Source organism: Leucopleurus acutus (genome assembly GCF_964270905.1).
Source record: "Leucopleurus acutus genome assembly, chromosome: 10".
Classification (NCBI taxonomy): Eukaryota; Metazoa; Chordata; class Mammalia; order Artiodactyla; family Delphinidae; genus Leucopleurus; species Leucopleurus acutus.
The window spans coordinates 35,646,150-35,661,397 of NC_139153.1; the positions used below are offsets into that span (position 1 = coordinate 35,646,150).

General features: G+C 50.0%; 1 protein-coding gene across 1 annotated transcript in view; it reads right to left on the bottom strand.

Moving 5' to 3' along the window:
- The window catches only part of CACNA1D (calcium voltage-gated channel subunit alpha1 D), a 320,553-nt gene that overhangs the window by 76,590 nt on the left and 228,715 nt on the right, over positions 1-15,248 (bottom strand). Inside the window, exons 10-18 of the mRNA XM_082849132.1 lie at positions 14,396-14,483; positions 13,051-13,077; positions 8,794-8,954; positions 7,613-7,838; positions 7,275-7,482; positions 4,632-4,752; positions 1,838-1,952; positions 1,261-1,330; positions 350-416 (exon numbers count right to left, since the gene is read on the bottom strand). Coding sequence (XP_082705258.1) covers positions 350-416; positions 1,261-1,330; positions 1,838-1,952; positions 4,632-4,752; positions 7,275-7,482; positions 7,613-7,838; positions 8,794-8,954; positions 13,051-13,077; positions 14,396-14,483 — 1,083 coding nt within the window. The remainder of the gene's footprint in view (positions 1-349; positions 417-1,260; positions 1,331-1,837; positions 1,953-4,631; positions 4,753-7,274; positions 7,483-7,612; positions 7,839-8,793; positions 8,955-13,050; positions 13,078-14,395; positions 14,484-15,248) is intronic.

A 15,248-nucleotide genomic window follows, 5' to 3' on the forward strand; every position in this document is an offset into this window, starting at 1 on the left:
CCTCCTGTGTCAGCCAGTAAAGGCCCCAGTCGAGGTGAAAGTATCAGGTGAATGTTGATAACTGGCCGTCTCCTGGAGAGACGTCCCAGCCCAGTGTGGGCTTGCCCTGCTCCACCTGCACGTTCTCTCCCCAGCCCCCCGGAGCCTAGGTTACATGAGCCGCCTGCAACCACGAGGAAAAGCAGAGCTAACCGGCCCACGAGGGGACTGCACCCGTGGCCTCGGCAGCCTCGGCAGCCCCGCGTGCGCCCAGCTGGGCCACCAGCCGCAGACTCAGCCGCTGATCAGAGTGAGAGCAAAGACACGTGGCTCACGCGCTGAGAGCCTGTCTCGGGCCTCCGCCACATACCTGGCACATCACAAGGCGGGTAGGGGTCTTTGTCCTCATCCTCTTCTCGGTAGTCATCGATGGTGACCTGGGAAGACAGAGAGGTCTTGGGAGGAACGGAGACCGACTTAAATGTACTCGAGAGGGGCGAGTAAAGGCTCAACCCTGCCGTCCAACAAGGGGCAGAGGAATTGTCTCCGGAGTGTGCGCTGTATGTAAGTGTGTCGGGACAGCAGGTGCCCCCAGATGGTGACTCTGCTGAAAACAGAGGGTCTGAGGGCAGAAGAGGAGTAAACTGGTGTAAACCCTGCCCAGCCAGGGACAGCCAGCCCCACCCATGCCTCTTCCTCTCCCAACACTGGCACCCACGCTACAAGAGAACTGCCTTACGGATTCCTGCCACCCCGCCAGGCTGAGAGCCCCACGCACGCAGGGACCTCGCTGGTCTTGGCCGTTCCCGGTCCCCAGTATCTGACACACAGTCACCACTCAAAAAGTATTTACTGACTCACTGAATAAGTGAACAAATTAATGAGAAATCCAGAGCTGACACGGTGCACAAAGTTTCACAGTAGGGCCTTAAGCGCCCAGACCCTCTGATCCTGAGACACCCGCACTCTGGGGACAGACATCTTTCAGCAATCCTTGATTTTAATCCCCACTGAGAAGATACTGACACAGGTCAGGCCTGACCACATCATTCCAATCAAGAAGAAATAAGCGGTCAGACCAGTTCAGTATGCATCATACCAGCTCTCTGGTGAAATACCGTTAACAACCAGCTAAGCGCCCTAATTCACTCAGACACCCCCGGAAAGCCAGCGTCTATGACGGGGTGCCACACTTCCACTACTCCAAAATACCACACACAGCACTGTCATGGTGATATCAACAGAATCATTTTGAAACAAAGTGGAGGATGTAACATCTACCTTGTTGTCGCTGTTGGCTATCTGGTTGATTTCTGGTTTGTTGTTCTTTTTATTTTCCAGGCTTTCTTTTCTACAGAGAAGAGGAGAGAACAAAAAACCCCACGTAACCATACTGCTTTGTATGGAAAAGCTAATCAGGATTCTGAATCAACAGTGGCCCAGCGAAGGACGGAAGTTAATTGGAAACAACCCTAATAGCAAGAACATAGCACAACCCACACCCAGAGCTTCCTGTTCACCTCACTGCACTGGATTCATTACACAGATCATCTTATTAAAGTTCTCGTCCAAGAGCTAATCAGCATTGAACGCATCCTTTATTTTATGACGCCGAAACTAACTGCAGTGATTCGTTAAGCATGGGGACGCGTGACTCCTGCTCTCAGCTCCGAGGGCCTGGGTTCTGCCCAAGAGTCCATCCTCTTTGGTCGGCCTCACAGGACCAGCCAGGATCGCCACAAAGCAGCAGCACAGGAGCTGCAGCTGCTGTGGAGCCGGGCGCCCCGGCAGGCCCCACCTGCGAACGGCTCCTCGGGGCAAACCCCTCGGCAAACCGCCCAGGTGAAAATGGGGTTACCTGGCAATCTTCTTCCTTTCCTTTTCCTCAGCTTCCTCTTTCTGAGCAGTATTCAAACTTTCAGCATCTGCCAGGTTGTCTACAGCGATGGCCAAGAAGACATTCAGTAGAATATCTAATTTGAGAATGTTAAGGAGGCAGCACGGTTCTAAATGCAGCTACACACGGTCAATAATGGCAATGAAACGCCCCCGTGTTTAGGAGGCTGGTGACAGGTAACTGTCCCCTAGTGCTGTGTTCACTTGGTAAAGCTAGGAGACCAGAGTCCCATTTTTTTTCAAAAAGAACTAGAACCTGTAGAAGATAAGCTGGCCAAAAACAAAATTAAGATTCACCAAAACCCATGAAAACCTACAAACGCCAACATTCCCCTTCATGCGTGTGCACGTATGTGCTTGTGCACGCGTCTATACATCTAGGGGTCTATGGCTATGACACACATCGCATAAAACAATCTATAACATAAGCGTGTTGTTTTTATGCATTTTGCATTTCGCTTTATGCATTTTGTTTTCTTTCTTTTAAAACACTCACACCCACAACATATCTATCTGGGGTGTCCTTTCCAAATAAGACCCTGCAAAGGCTACACATTATTCAAATGATGATCCCGTCGCACAAGGCAGCCGGAGCCTTTCTTATTTGAAATGACCTTCTGAGTCTGTGAATACCTCGTTCATTCGTTCATTCCACAAACACTGACTGACTCCAGCACGCCTGCCTTATTGCCCGATGGCGCTGGACCACTCCTCTGCATTGTCCCCCGGTGGCTGTATCTTAGACTATTGTGGTTGAATTTCATTTTTGCAAATAGTAGAAAGTTAGGTGACTGAACAAGTTATCAGGTTTTTGGCTCTTACTATAATGTTCTATGTGTGGTTTCCTTGAATGACTGAAAAAAATATCCTGAATAACGTTCCCAAATCAGACGATGCCTGTTTCTTACTTGTTAGCAGTTAAGTACATTTTGGAGAAGCACAGGGATCAGAGCACAATAAATAGGTCAAAACGACTCCCTTCTCTGACTGATGCTTCCCTCTAGCTGACGTACCGCCACCTGCGTGCAGGACAACGGGAGCCCAGGGACCCCAAGACAGGAGAGGCACAGCACGGCCCCACACACCCTCCGCAATATGAACTCTCAGGCAGGTTGCTGAACATGTCCACAAACATAACCTAACAAGGCGCTGATGATGAGCAGGCTTCCAGGGGATGTCATGCTCGACCTATTCAAGTCTTTAAAGAGGATAGAAATGTGAGTGGATTCTATGAAGGCTTTCAAAACACCTCTGATACAGTAGGATTATTTTTTAACGGAGCAGCAATGAGCCTGGGGAAGCAGTTTGTCCTGGGCTTGGCGATGGCTTGGCAACACGAGCTCTCCTCTGACAGACGTGGGGTAATCACGGCTCAGAAAACAATTAGTGCTGGGAATAACTGCACTGAGAATCCCTACTAATGATTGCAACGAAGAAACACTGCATCTCTAGTCTTACGATGACACTCGATTCTTTTAGGTAGTAGAAAGAAAATGCAGAGTAATAAACCACAGGAAAATCTTACAAGTTTGTAACAGGTGGTTTCCAAGAGCAAATACCCATTATCTGTTTTTAGAAGCATTACCCACCAGACCCTCCTAAACAGTGATGTGCGGTGGAATCTATTTGAAAACATCTGTCAAGCACCTCTGATGTGCCAGGCACCGTTCCGGGTGCTGGGGACATGGGAGGAAACAGGACAGACTGGAGTCCAAGCTCCCAAGTAGCATCTATTCTAGCTGGGGCGGGGAACAGAACATAAACTACTTAAGGATTTCAGAGAGTGACACATGTACTACAAAGAAAACACACTATTTAACTGGAAAGTGGCCAGGGAATACTTCTCTGCAGATTAGGGCCAGTATACGGCTGTGGCCTAAAGAATTAATCACGAGAGGAGCAGAAAAAGAAAATACTGATCATTCACTTAACGAACACTGACCAAGGGCTGTGTGTGCATGACCCTGTGGTGTAAGCCACGAGACATGCGAATACAAGAAGAGATCGCTGACTCAAGAAGCGTCTCATCTAGTTGGGAAGATGGAGAAATGCCACCCCAAACTCCAGCAGGACCCACAGGCAGTAAGAGGCATATGCAGACAGCCGGGCAGGGGGAGCAGGGTGGTTCCCTGCAGCAGGGCTGTTGGAGCTGCATGAGAGACTCCTAGCATTCCTCTGTCTTGAAAGAGGGACCTCCACATAATACACTGAAGAACAAAGCATTGTCCCCATAGGTTTGCACTGGGGTTTCCACCCTGAAGAAAATTCACTAACAAGCCAGAGAAGATACAGCTCAAGGATGTTGTATGAAATTAAATTTGTTTTCCTCCTCTTGATCTGTCTTACCTCAATTTGATTACAAGCCAGCCAAAAGAACCTGGAAGCTAGAGGGACATTTTTCCTCCCTACACCCTCAAGGGTGATGGCACGGAGAACAACAGGGCTTTGTCCTAAGCCACGCCTTGGGACCTGTACAGGAGATGGGACGTCATGCCGAGTGGGTGGCCACTGGTGCAGCCCACGGGCCGTCTCAGGCTCCCTCCCATGGCTGCTCTCATTCCTCAAAGCCTAACTGAGACTCTGCTTCTCCTGTGCTGCCCTAGCAACAGCAAAGGAGGGCACAAGAGTGAGGTGAGGGCACTCACCTCCCCACCACCACGGCTACCACCATCGCCACGGGGAAACTCAGAGAGGAAGACAGCAAACACGACAGGGACAACAAGGCGGCCCGGGTCAGCCTGAAGGCTGAAGGATACAGTTACCACAAATGAAGAGGATGATGAAGTAGATGCAGACGATCATTCCCGAAGACGACGGGCCCCCGTATGCCATAATGCCATCATACATCACAGCGTTCCAGTCTTCACCTGTCAGAATCTAAGAAGCCAAAACTGGGATCAGCGGGCAGGTGGACTCACAGTTCCCACGGTTCTCCCAGAGCTCCTGGGGGCTGCCCGTGTCTGGTGTAACCTGCCTTTCACAGTTCAGTTTGCACTGAACAAACGCATCTGTTATCCTATAGTTTTTTAAGTGTTATGCTTAATCACATAAATACATGAGTTAACTCTTCTGGTGAAAATAAAATAGCATTCCACGTAAGGCTTGTGTACCCTTTGACGACACCCCAGCCCATTCGGCCCGCTCCCCAGGAGCATGCTGTCGGTGTGTCTCTCCAGGACCTTTGTGCATTTAAACACGTATATACCTACCCAGAGAAAACGGGCCGTACAACCAAATAGAAATTTGGCAAATGGTTTGACAAGGCGAAGCAATTCACAGAAAAGGAACTATAACTGGCTCCTGCCCACCTGAGAAGACATTCAACATCACTCCTGACAACAGTAATATCAATTAAAACTACAATGAGATACCACTTCCATCTACCAGACGGGCAGTAATCAAAACGTCTGAACACTCACTATGGTGAAAGGGAGTTAGGCAATGGGCAGTCCCCACACCCCATCACCGGAGGATGAACTGCCACAGCCTTGAAGACAATACTTGGGCAAGGGTGTCAAAGTTAAAAATGGACACACACCCTTTAAACCAGCAATTCCACTTGGGGGAATTTATCCTACAGACCTACTGTCACACACGTGCCCCATGGTGTATCTTCAAGGTCATCCACTCAGCCAACACGAGACACAGTGGAATATGCATCAGCAGGGGGCTGGACCCGTGAACCCTGGCACACCCACACCACAAAACAGAGCAGCATTGAGAAGGAGGCAGCAGCTTTTTACGGACCAGTAAAGAAGGTTCTTAAGGACATGTTAGTTGTTAAAAGGAAAGATGAAAAAAAGCACGTAGGATGAGCTACCATCTGTAGGTGGATAGGCAGGTAGCTATGTTTATTTACATCTGAGAAAGTACACTGGGAGAGCACCGAAGAATCTGCTTAACGGTGGTTGCCTCCGACAACGGGAAATCGGTGGCTGGGTGGGAGGGAGACGTGTCACTTTATATGCTTTTTCAACATTGGAATTCTGTGCCGTGCACACGTACTACAAAAACCACTGCCACCATGCAGGTTTCTCTGAAAGTACCAAAAAAAAAAAAGACTCATCAGTGGCCAAAAATTAAAACTGAGTTATAGTATACGTTATTGCTATAGGCCAGGTCTAGAACAGTGACAGTAATTCCATTCACTTCGAAACGTCCAAGTAGGAAAGAACCTTAGAGATCATTCCCTAGGCTCTCATTTTTCAGAAAATAGTGACTTTCCAAGGTCACAGAGCTGAGCACTGGAGGAACCACCGTGGGACGTTCGTGTCCACTGCCCCTGCCGCCAGGCCTTCCCCCCCTCTCCCGCAGGACTCGCTGCTGGCATCGCATGTGAAAAGCAACAAGGACAGGTGAGGGCAACCAGGGCGCTGCGTGGCTTGTGGGATCTTAGTTTCCCGGCCAGGGATGGAACCCACGTTCCCTGCAGTGGAAGCACGGAGTCCTAACCACTGGACCGCCAGGGAATTCCCAGGCAGATGGGTCTTTTTTTTTTTTTTTTTTTGCGCTACGCGGGCCTGTCACTGCTGTGGCCTCTCCCGTTGTGGAGCACAGGCTCCGGACACGCAGGCTCAGCGGCCATGGCTCACGGGCCCAGCCGCTCTGTGGCATGTGGGATCCTCCCGGACCGGGGCACAAACCCACGTCCCCCACATCGGCAGGCGGACTCTCAACCACTGCGCCACCAGGGAAGCCCCAGATGGGTCTTTTAACTCTACCTGCCAGGCCCTAAGGAAGGGCTTCAGCTCACAATACACAAGGTGGGGGTTTGGGACACCTCAGCTTACAGCCGGGTGGGGTGGAGAGGCTGGGCCTCTGAGTGCAGGGCCACCTGTGAACCTCTGACACTGCTGCTCCCTTCTCAGCCCGATGCCTGCAAAGGCCCCAACGGCAGAGACATCCTGAGTCTGTGTGTCCTCATTACATCACACGAGGGAGGACAACAAAGGGCCAGAAAGCTGTCACAACTCTTTAATCACCCTGATTCCGCTGACTCCACACCAAGGCACGAGGGCTTTAGAAGTCACTTCTCTGCATAAATCCATCATAACCAGGATTACAAAACTTGCCTGCCGCCAAAAATTAGCAAAGGACAAGAAGAGGATTCTAGAGCCTATGTCACAGGAACCTCAGACACCTCATACAATCAAACACAAATTTTTGGTTGATTATTTCGGAACACAACTAGCGGTCTCACAAAAACGTGAAATCACAGCACGTAGGTCGGGAGTGAGATGCAAAACAAATGACTTCAATGGCACAAAATGAATCAGAGTGTTATTAGGGCAGAGGTCACTAATACAATAACCATGGAGTGTTTTGTCTTATTGATTCGTGGACAGATGGGAAGGCATCCCCTAAGGTGCAGCCCAGGGAAGGGATGGCGGGGGACCCACCTGGAACACCGTTAGAAGCGCTTGAGGGAAATTATCGAACGTGCTCCGCTTGGTTTGTGTTTCGTCAAAATTAAACTTGCCGCCGAACAGCTGCATCCCCAGCAAGGAAAAGATGATGATGAAGAGAAAAAGCAGCAGCAGCAGTGAAGCGATGGACTTCATGGAGTTTAACAAGGATGCCACCAAGTTGCTCAGGGAGGTCCAGTGCCTGCAAGTCAAGACAAGCGGGTGAGCCCAGAGCGCCACCTGGGATGGAGCAGAAGGTCCCCCAGGCGGGGACAGGGCTGACCACCACCCACGTTCAGAAAACACCTGCCGTGAGATGCGCACGTCCTCACCTGGTCACTTTGAAAATTCTCAAGAGCCGAACACAGCGAAACACAGAGATGCCCAGAGGAGACATGATTTCCAGTTCCACCAAGATCGTTTCAGTAATTCCTCCACACACCACGAAGCAATCAAACCGATTGAAAAGAGAGACGAAATATGCCTGGAGACCCAAGCTGTACATCTTTACAAGCATCTCGCAGGTGAACAGAGCCAAGAGGACTTTGTTAGCGATATCTAGAAAGACAAAGGGGCACATGTCCTCGGGATCTCATCATGGGAGTGGCTCTGACCTCTCCCTCCCCGCCTCCCTCTCACCAGCCACTGCCAGAAGTGCCCCAAGAACCTCTGCCCTCGTCTTTGCTCTCGCCCCAATTACAGAAATGCGGCAAGAACGCTTATGGTCTGCTCGTCTGTCAGGCTCTGGTCCTACTTCTGGCTACTACCCAGACGTGTGCCCCTTGGAGAAGTTCCTTGGTTTCTCTGGGCCTCAGTTTCACTGACTGTAAAGTGGGGAGGGGCAGTTTACCACATAATCTCTGCTACTTTCGAGGCCTAAAAGCCTACAATTCTGCATTGAGGTCATCACGTGGTTTTTGTTTGTTTGTTTCAGTCAGTAACAAAAAAAAATCTGTCGGATCTTCCTTACAGCGCCATGATCTAAGAAGCAGTTGCCTATCAGGGTCACTTCAGAAAGTGCCACCCAGCAGGCTGGAGAGTCAGACAGAAACAGATTCGAGTTGATGTCAGGCAGGGCTTCACAATGGCTCATAACTGTCGAACTCAGAATGGGATGAGCTCCCGTACCACCCTGCTGGGGCAATGGAGGTAGGTGCACAGCCACCGCTTGCCAAGAAAACTACAGAGGAAAATAAAGCTTCCAGTGGAGACGGGGAGAAGGGATGATGAGGTCCCTTCCAGCTGCCTGATTCCTTGAGCCCAGGTTGTCACAGGGTTAAGACAACGAGCTGCTCTGGAGTTATCAGCTTCGAGGTGCTTCACGCACCACATGGCACAGACCGCACCCCCTCTCCAGGTGCGCCCTGTGCTTGGTTCTGCCGCCTTCCAAGCTACTGCTCCCTGGAAATGGTCCTGGATGCTACCCTATGTCCACCAGGAAAGACTAGACTGCAGTCAGACAGCCTCAGGGGTCCCCTACTCGGAACAGAACGAGAACGGCTTCTGCTTATACCTTGAATCTGTGTCAACCAGTCAGGCTGGTTGTAGTGCTCAGAGGAAATGGTTAAGGTGTTGAGAAACACCAGGACAATAACCAGCCAGTAAAACGTGACGGACTTCACGGCAGCCCTACACCTTCTGCGACTGAAGCGGTTCCAGCGGCGCCAGCGTCGGCTGAAAGAGAAGCAAACGTCACTCCCTGGATGACAGATGCAGCACCTGATCAACATCACTGAGGAGTGACTGCGCTCTGGAGGTCCCAGCTGGGGTCAGGGTGCAGGGAGGAAAGATGAGAACAAATGGCATAGAAATGACCAGACCTCGTAAGACAAACTACTTTGGTTTTAAAATGCAACTTTTTTTTTTTTTTTTTGCCCGCGCCGTGTGGCATGTGGGATGTGGGATCTTAGTTCCCTGACCAGGGATCAAACCCATGTCCCCTGCATTGGGAGCGCGGAGTCTTATCCGCTGGACCACCAGGGGAGTCCCTAAAATGCAACTTTTAAAAGCACAGTCTTGACTTGATCATGCTATCAGTTTCCTTCCTATGGCTTTAGATAACCCCATCATCTGTCCTATGCAGTCCTCAAACCAGTTAGGAAATCTAGATATTCACAGAATCATGAGTTCGTACACATATGCAGTTCACGTGCCCACCTCGAGGCACGTGGATCTGTCCGAGCTCTCAGGGCAGAGAGACCAGCTTATCATACACATCTCTCGCAGCACCTCAGTCATCATGTGGAATTTACCAGGCAGCGAAGTGCTCCCAAACCCGAGTTTTCCTTTTAGGGAAACTTTCAGTCCTTTCTTAAATCTGGAGGTTCCTCTGGAGCCGGAGAGAGCTGTCGACGTTGAGTACTCCTGAGTCATCAGGTGCCCTTTCTAACTAGGGATGCTCAAAATACACCTTCAGGAGAAAAGCTAATATTGAATCATGTTTCCATACAAATAGAATGAGCTGAGCCAAAAAGACAAGTAGCGTGTCCTCTACCAATTCGCAGCTGCAGTACGTAATTAGAGAAAGTATTCTTTCCCTTAGCCCGTCTCCGCATAGGAAACGTTCCCTGCCACAGGATGGCTTGGTGAAGGGGGTCCCAGGGAAGGGCAGGCCGAGTGGCAGTGGCAGCTCTGTCCAGCCTGTGCTCAACGATGGGGGGTGGTGGGCGCTTCCTTTAGGTGCTTGAGTCAGAAGAATCTCCAGGCTGTGTCCAGGGCTGTAGCCCTGGCCGACTCAGCTGCACCGATCTGCTAAGAACACTGTAACCCAGGGGCCAAAGACAGAGTTGTGCCAGCTCTTTGGCAAGACCTGGAACAAGCAAGGTGCACCTGGTTACTGCTCTTGCTATGTGGTTTCTGATAGTAATGGCAGCTGGAAATATGATAACCAGCATAGAAGAAGTCCACTGAGGACACTAAAAACTGTCCCCACAAGACTGGGTTTCTCCTGTGATGCGTAACTCAGTACACATAAGCAAGGCGGCCTGAACAAGATCCAGCCTTGGTGGGTCTATTCACGCTGCAGTGACAAGTCACAGATGCCTCCCAAATCTAGGGGACCGTCTCATCCCCACAAACCCTGCACTAGGCACGTGGAGGTGAAGGCATGGTCCATGGCCCCTGTCCTTGAACAGTATACCGGGCTGTGGCAGGTAATTATAAATCCACACCAAGTGTTACACCCAGGGTACTGGGTACAGGAGCAAAGAGAAGGGAGCTGCAAGGGACCTTTTGGAAGAGTCTGGGAAGGCTTCTTCAAAAAGCTGAGGTCTGGGCTGGCTCTCGATAGCTGAGTAAGAGTTAGCCAGGGGGAGAGGGCAGGGCACTCCACTCAGCTCCCCCAAAGAGACTTGGATGGGAAGAACGGGTGTGGTACATTTGATGGCTTGAAAGCAGTCCAGAATAACAAAGTGCAGAGTCTGGGAAGGGTGTCAAAACATGAGACCATGTTTTGGTGAGCTGGGGGCCAAATTATGAAGGAATTTAAATGCCCTCTGGCAACAGGAAGTCCATGAAAGGGCTTTTAATTTTTTTTCTTTCTTTTTTTTTTTTTGGCCGTGCCCCACAGCATGTGGGATCTTAGTTCCCTGACCAGGGATTGAACCTGTGTCCCCCGCATTGGGAGTGCGGAGTCTTAACTGCTGGACCGCCAGGGAAGTCCCTTTTTTTTTAAGTCAGGTTTACTGAGATCTAATTCACGTATGGTAAAATTTACTCTATTTAGTTCTACAGTTTGTAACCACAATCTAGAGGTAGAATATTTCCATCACTCAGTAAAGTTCCTTCATGGCACTTTGCAGTTAATCCACTCTGCTCACCCCAGCCCCAGAAACCACTGATTCGTTCTCTTTCTCTATTATTTTGTGTCATCCGGAATCCTATGAACAGAATCATACAATATATAGCTTTTTAAGACTGGCTTCCTTCACTTAGTAAAAATTCATTTGTGTTGTTGATCTCTCAGTAGTTATTTATTTGTTTATTTATTTATTTTTGCGGTACGCGGGCCTCTCACCGTTGTGGCCTCTCCCCCTGTGGAGCACAGGCTCCGGACGCGCAGGCTCAGCGGCCATGGCTCACGGACCCAGCCGCTCCGCAGCATGTGGGATCTTCCCGGACCGGGGCACGATCCCGTGTCCCCTGCATCTGCAGGCGGACTCTCAACCACTGCGCCACCAGGGAAGCCGTCTCAGTAGTTTTTTCCTTTCTTGTTGCTGAGTTTTAGTCCATCATAGGGATGAATTATAATTTGTCTGCCCTTTACCATTTGATGGTCATGTGAGTTATTTACAGCATTTGGCAATTTTAAATAAACATGTAAATGTTATATTTATAAATTATACATATATAATGCTTATGAATATAAACATTCATGAAAAAATTTTTTCTGTGTAGATACCTATCTTCATTTCTCTTATATAAACACCTTAGAAGTGGGGTTGCTGGGTCATATGGTAACTATACGTTTGACTTTATCAGAAACCGCCAACTTGCTTTTAAAATGGCTGTCATGTGACATGGAGCAATTATAAGAATTTTCATTGATCTGCATCCCTGTCAAACGCGGGATTGCCAGATTTTTAAATTTGATCCATTCTATAGATGTGTCATGGTGTCTCACTGTGATTTTAATTCTCATTTTCCTAATGACCAATGGTCATTTCATGTGCTTATTTGCCATCTGTATCTCTTCTTTGGCTACATGCCTATTAAAAATCTATTGTCTGCTTTTTATTGGGTTGTTTTCCTATTACTGACATTATTCTTTACATATACTGGGTACTAGTCCTTTATCAATTATGTTTTGCAAATATTTTCTCTTCCAGTCTACAGCTGATCTTTTTCTTTCAAAGAGCAGTAGTTTTAATTTTGATGAAGTCCAATTTATCAGTTTTTCCTGTTACGGCCAGTGCTTTGGGTGTTGTACCCAAGAAACTTTTGCCTAAGCCAGGGTCACTAGGATTTTCTCCTATGTTTTCTTCTAGAATATTTACAGTTTTTTGTTTCTTTGTTTGTTTGTTTGCGGTACGCGGGCCTCTCACTGTTGTGGCCTCTCCCGTTGCAGAGCACAGGCTCCGGACGCGCAGGCTCAGCGGCCATGGCTCACAAGCCCAGCCGCTCTGCGGCATGTGGGATCTTCCTGGACTGGGGCACGAACTCGTGTCCCCTGCATCGGCAGGCGGACTCTCAACCACTGCGCCACCAGGGAAGCCCTAGAATATTTACAGTTTTAAGTTTTACATGTAGTTCTATTCCATTTCAAGTTAAGTTTTGTATATAGCGGTAAAACACTATTTCTAACTGAAAAATAATACTTATATGGAAAAGTATCAAACCATTGGTACACAGTTCAATGAGTTTTTACCAACAGACTGTGTAACCTGCACCCAGAGCAAGAAAGAGAACATTACGAGCAACTCAGAAGACCTCCTGAACTTCCTTCCACGGAAAAGCTTTAAGCAGAGCAGTGACAGGAAGTATCCCTCTTAGACAAAGGACGCTGGGAGGGGATGTAGAGGGTTGATGAGTAGGCACAACGTTGCTCATTGCTGCATCTTACTGGTCTGTCTGTTTTGGAGGGGGAGATCGTTGGCACCTACTACACTGTTCTCCAAGGCAGGTACTTCCTGTTTACTGGGCAGATTGATCTTCTACATGAATGTTAGCGCCCACAGAGTGCAACACCAAGTCTAGAGCAACTCTATGTAAAATTCGGAAGTCTGCACATAAAAAACCCACACAGGCTTAAGTACAGAAAGAAGATACTGACCTGAGCTTGGACTTTGAGATGGCTTGACTGAAAGAAAGACAAAAAAGAATATGATTCCTGTTAGGAAGTCTTGAGGCTACGCTCCCCCCACATTTCAGCAGAGATACCATAAAAGCCATGCACGGAAGCCTGGATCCAGCACCCCCGGCTCCCGCGGCGGGCCAGCTGGGGTGAGCGCCGAGCAGGGGGCCAAGCAAGAGAAGACTCTTAGCTGCCTGAGCAGCCCTGGCACAGGTGGTGATGCCAGGGGTTCTTCTCCCCTCACCCAAACTCCTCACACTGCAGCCAGCAGGCCCTCTCCTGCCCACAGCTCAGCCTCGCATCTCAACAGCAGCACATGCTGCCGCTACTACAGCAAAAGGAGCCCTGGGCTCGGAGTCCTAGCTCTGCTCGTCACTCACTGCGAGAGCTTGGGCAAGCAGCGCACCTGCTGGAGCTTCAGTGTGCGCATCTGTAAAGTGGCAAGGCAGACCCATTCCCCGCCTACTTCATGCTATCGTAGGAGGGCAGAGCAAGAGAGAGGAGGCAAATCTACCCCATAAACGGTTGAGTTTCCTGCTCCGAACACATCATTTTTATGAACCTCTGCCAAGGAGATCAGATTCTCTTAAAAATGACGCCTGTACTCAACAGACATAAGACCCAAAGGACACCAGCAGAAAGCAGACAAAACCGCGCGGGCCTCCCCCCAAAGCAGGCAATGCTCTGCACGCTGCACGCTGCTGGTGCACCCGCTGCTGCAGCCCAGCTCGTCTAGAAAAAAGCCAGTGGGTGTTAGAGTGACAGCATCCTCCACGGCTGGGAGAGGGTGGTGCAGGGCTCCAGACAAAGTGCGTGAGCCGAGGAGGGCGGGGTCTGGTTATCCAGCCACTATACGTGAGGTTGGGAGACCCCGTGAGTGAAGGAAACTTAAACACGTAGCACATTCTATTCTGCCATACAAGCCCTTCAAAGCACTGACGCCAGCACCAGGCTCAGAGAATCAGGCCTTTTACCCCCACCGCCGACACCCAGAGGGCCCGGCCTTGGTGGTGCCTCTTCTTCTCCACCAGCACCTAGTAGACACAGGGGAATTGCCGGGTTACCTGGCTCAGCCCGCGGCAGGCTCCACCCCAGTGGGACAGACCGCTCTGAGGGAAGAGGCAGGGGAAATGCTGGGGGTCTGGGGCATCTGGGCTAGGGGGAGGACCAAGGGGTCCAGGGTGAGCCCGCCCCACCCCTCTTGCACCTGAGGCCATGACTCCAGGGCTCCCCTGAAATCTGGGTGTCTTCCTCATATCTGCTTCTCTAAGAAGCCGGGAGGAGCTGAGAGTTCAGGGCACCCTCCCCCTCCCACCCCACTCACCAGAGGCTCCCACAGCAGCCTTGGTTCTCGCCTTCCCCACTCACGTTCTCCGTGTTCACAGACTCCGTCTCACTGGTGGGCATGCTGGCTGTGGGGAGAAGAAACGCTTTAAGTGGTACCACGGATGCACTGTGCGCCCGGGGACGGGACAGATGTGATCTCTGCCTCCAGGCTGACCCTTGGGGAATCTGGCAAGAGGGCGAGGAGGGTGATGAAGGGTCCTCAGGGGTTTGACTGGCAAAAGGAAATGCCAAGAAGCCAGGCGCCTCCACAGCGGGGAGCCCTCATTTCCGTGATCTGCCGAGGACTTCCCACAAAGTCCCCCGACAGGAAGAGATCCTGTCCATCCAACTTCCCAAGAGAAGAAGCCTGGGGACCAAACTGAATCCTGCCGCTGTGCCTGGTGCCAGCTTATTCTTCTGATTTCCAGGTTTGCGCTGAGAGACCATCAAAACATCTCAGTTACAGCTACATCTTTTCTTGTCCCAACAAGAAGCACTCTAGAAAATCTGTAAACAAACCTAATATTTCACAAATTCTTATTTTAAATATACTGAAGGAGAGGAGGTATTATAGAGGGAGGAGTGCATGAAGGTACCAAGCATAAAATCTCTCTAAAAAATTAAGAATTTGACTCATTTTCCGTTAATCTATCTGATGTTCTTCTGCCCAGCTTGTGAAGCCAAGATGCAGAAGGTGCCGACCAAAGACACCGGCACTAGAGCACCAAGAAGTAGCCTTATGGGGAGAAGAGGGTTTTCTCTCAACCAGCGACCAGAAGGCAAAGCCGCCTGTGGTCCCAGTGCTACCAGGGTCTCTGGGCACATCTCCCTCCCCCATAGCACGATCCTGA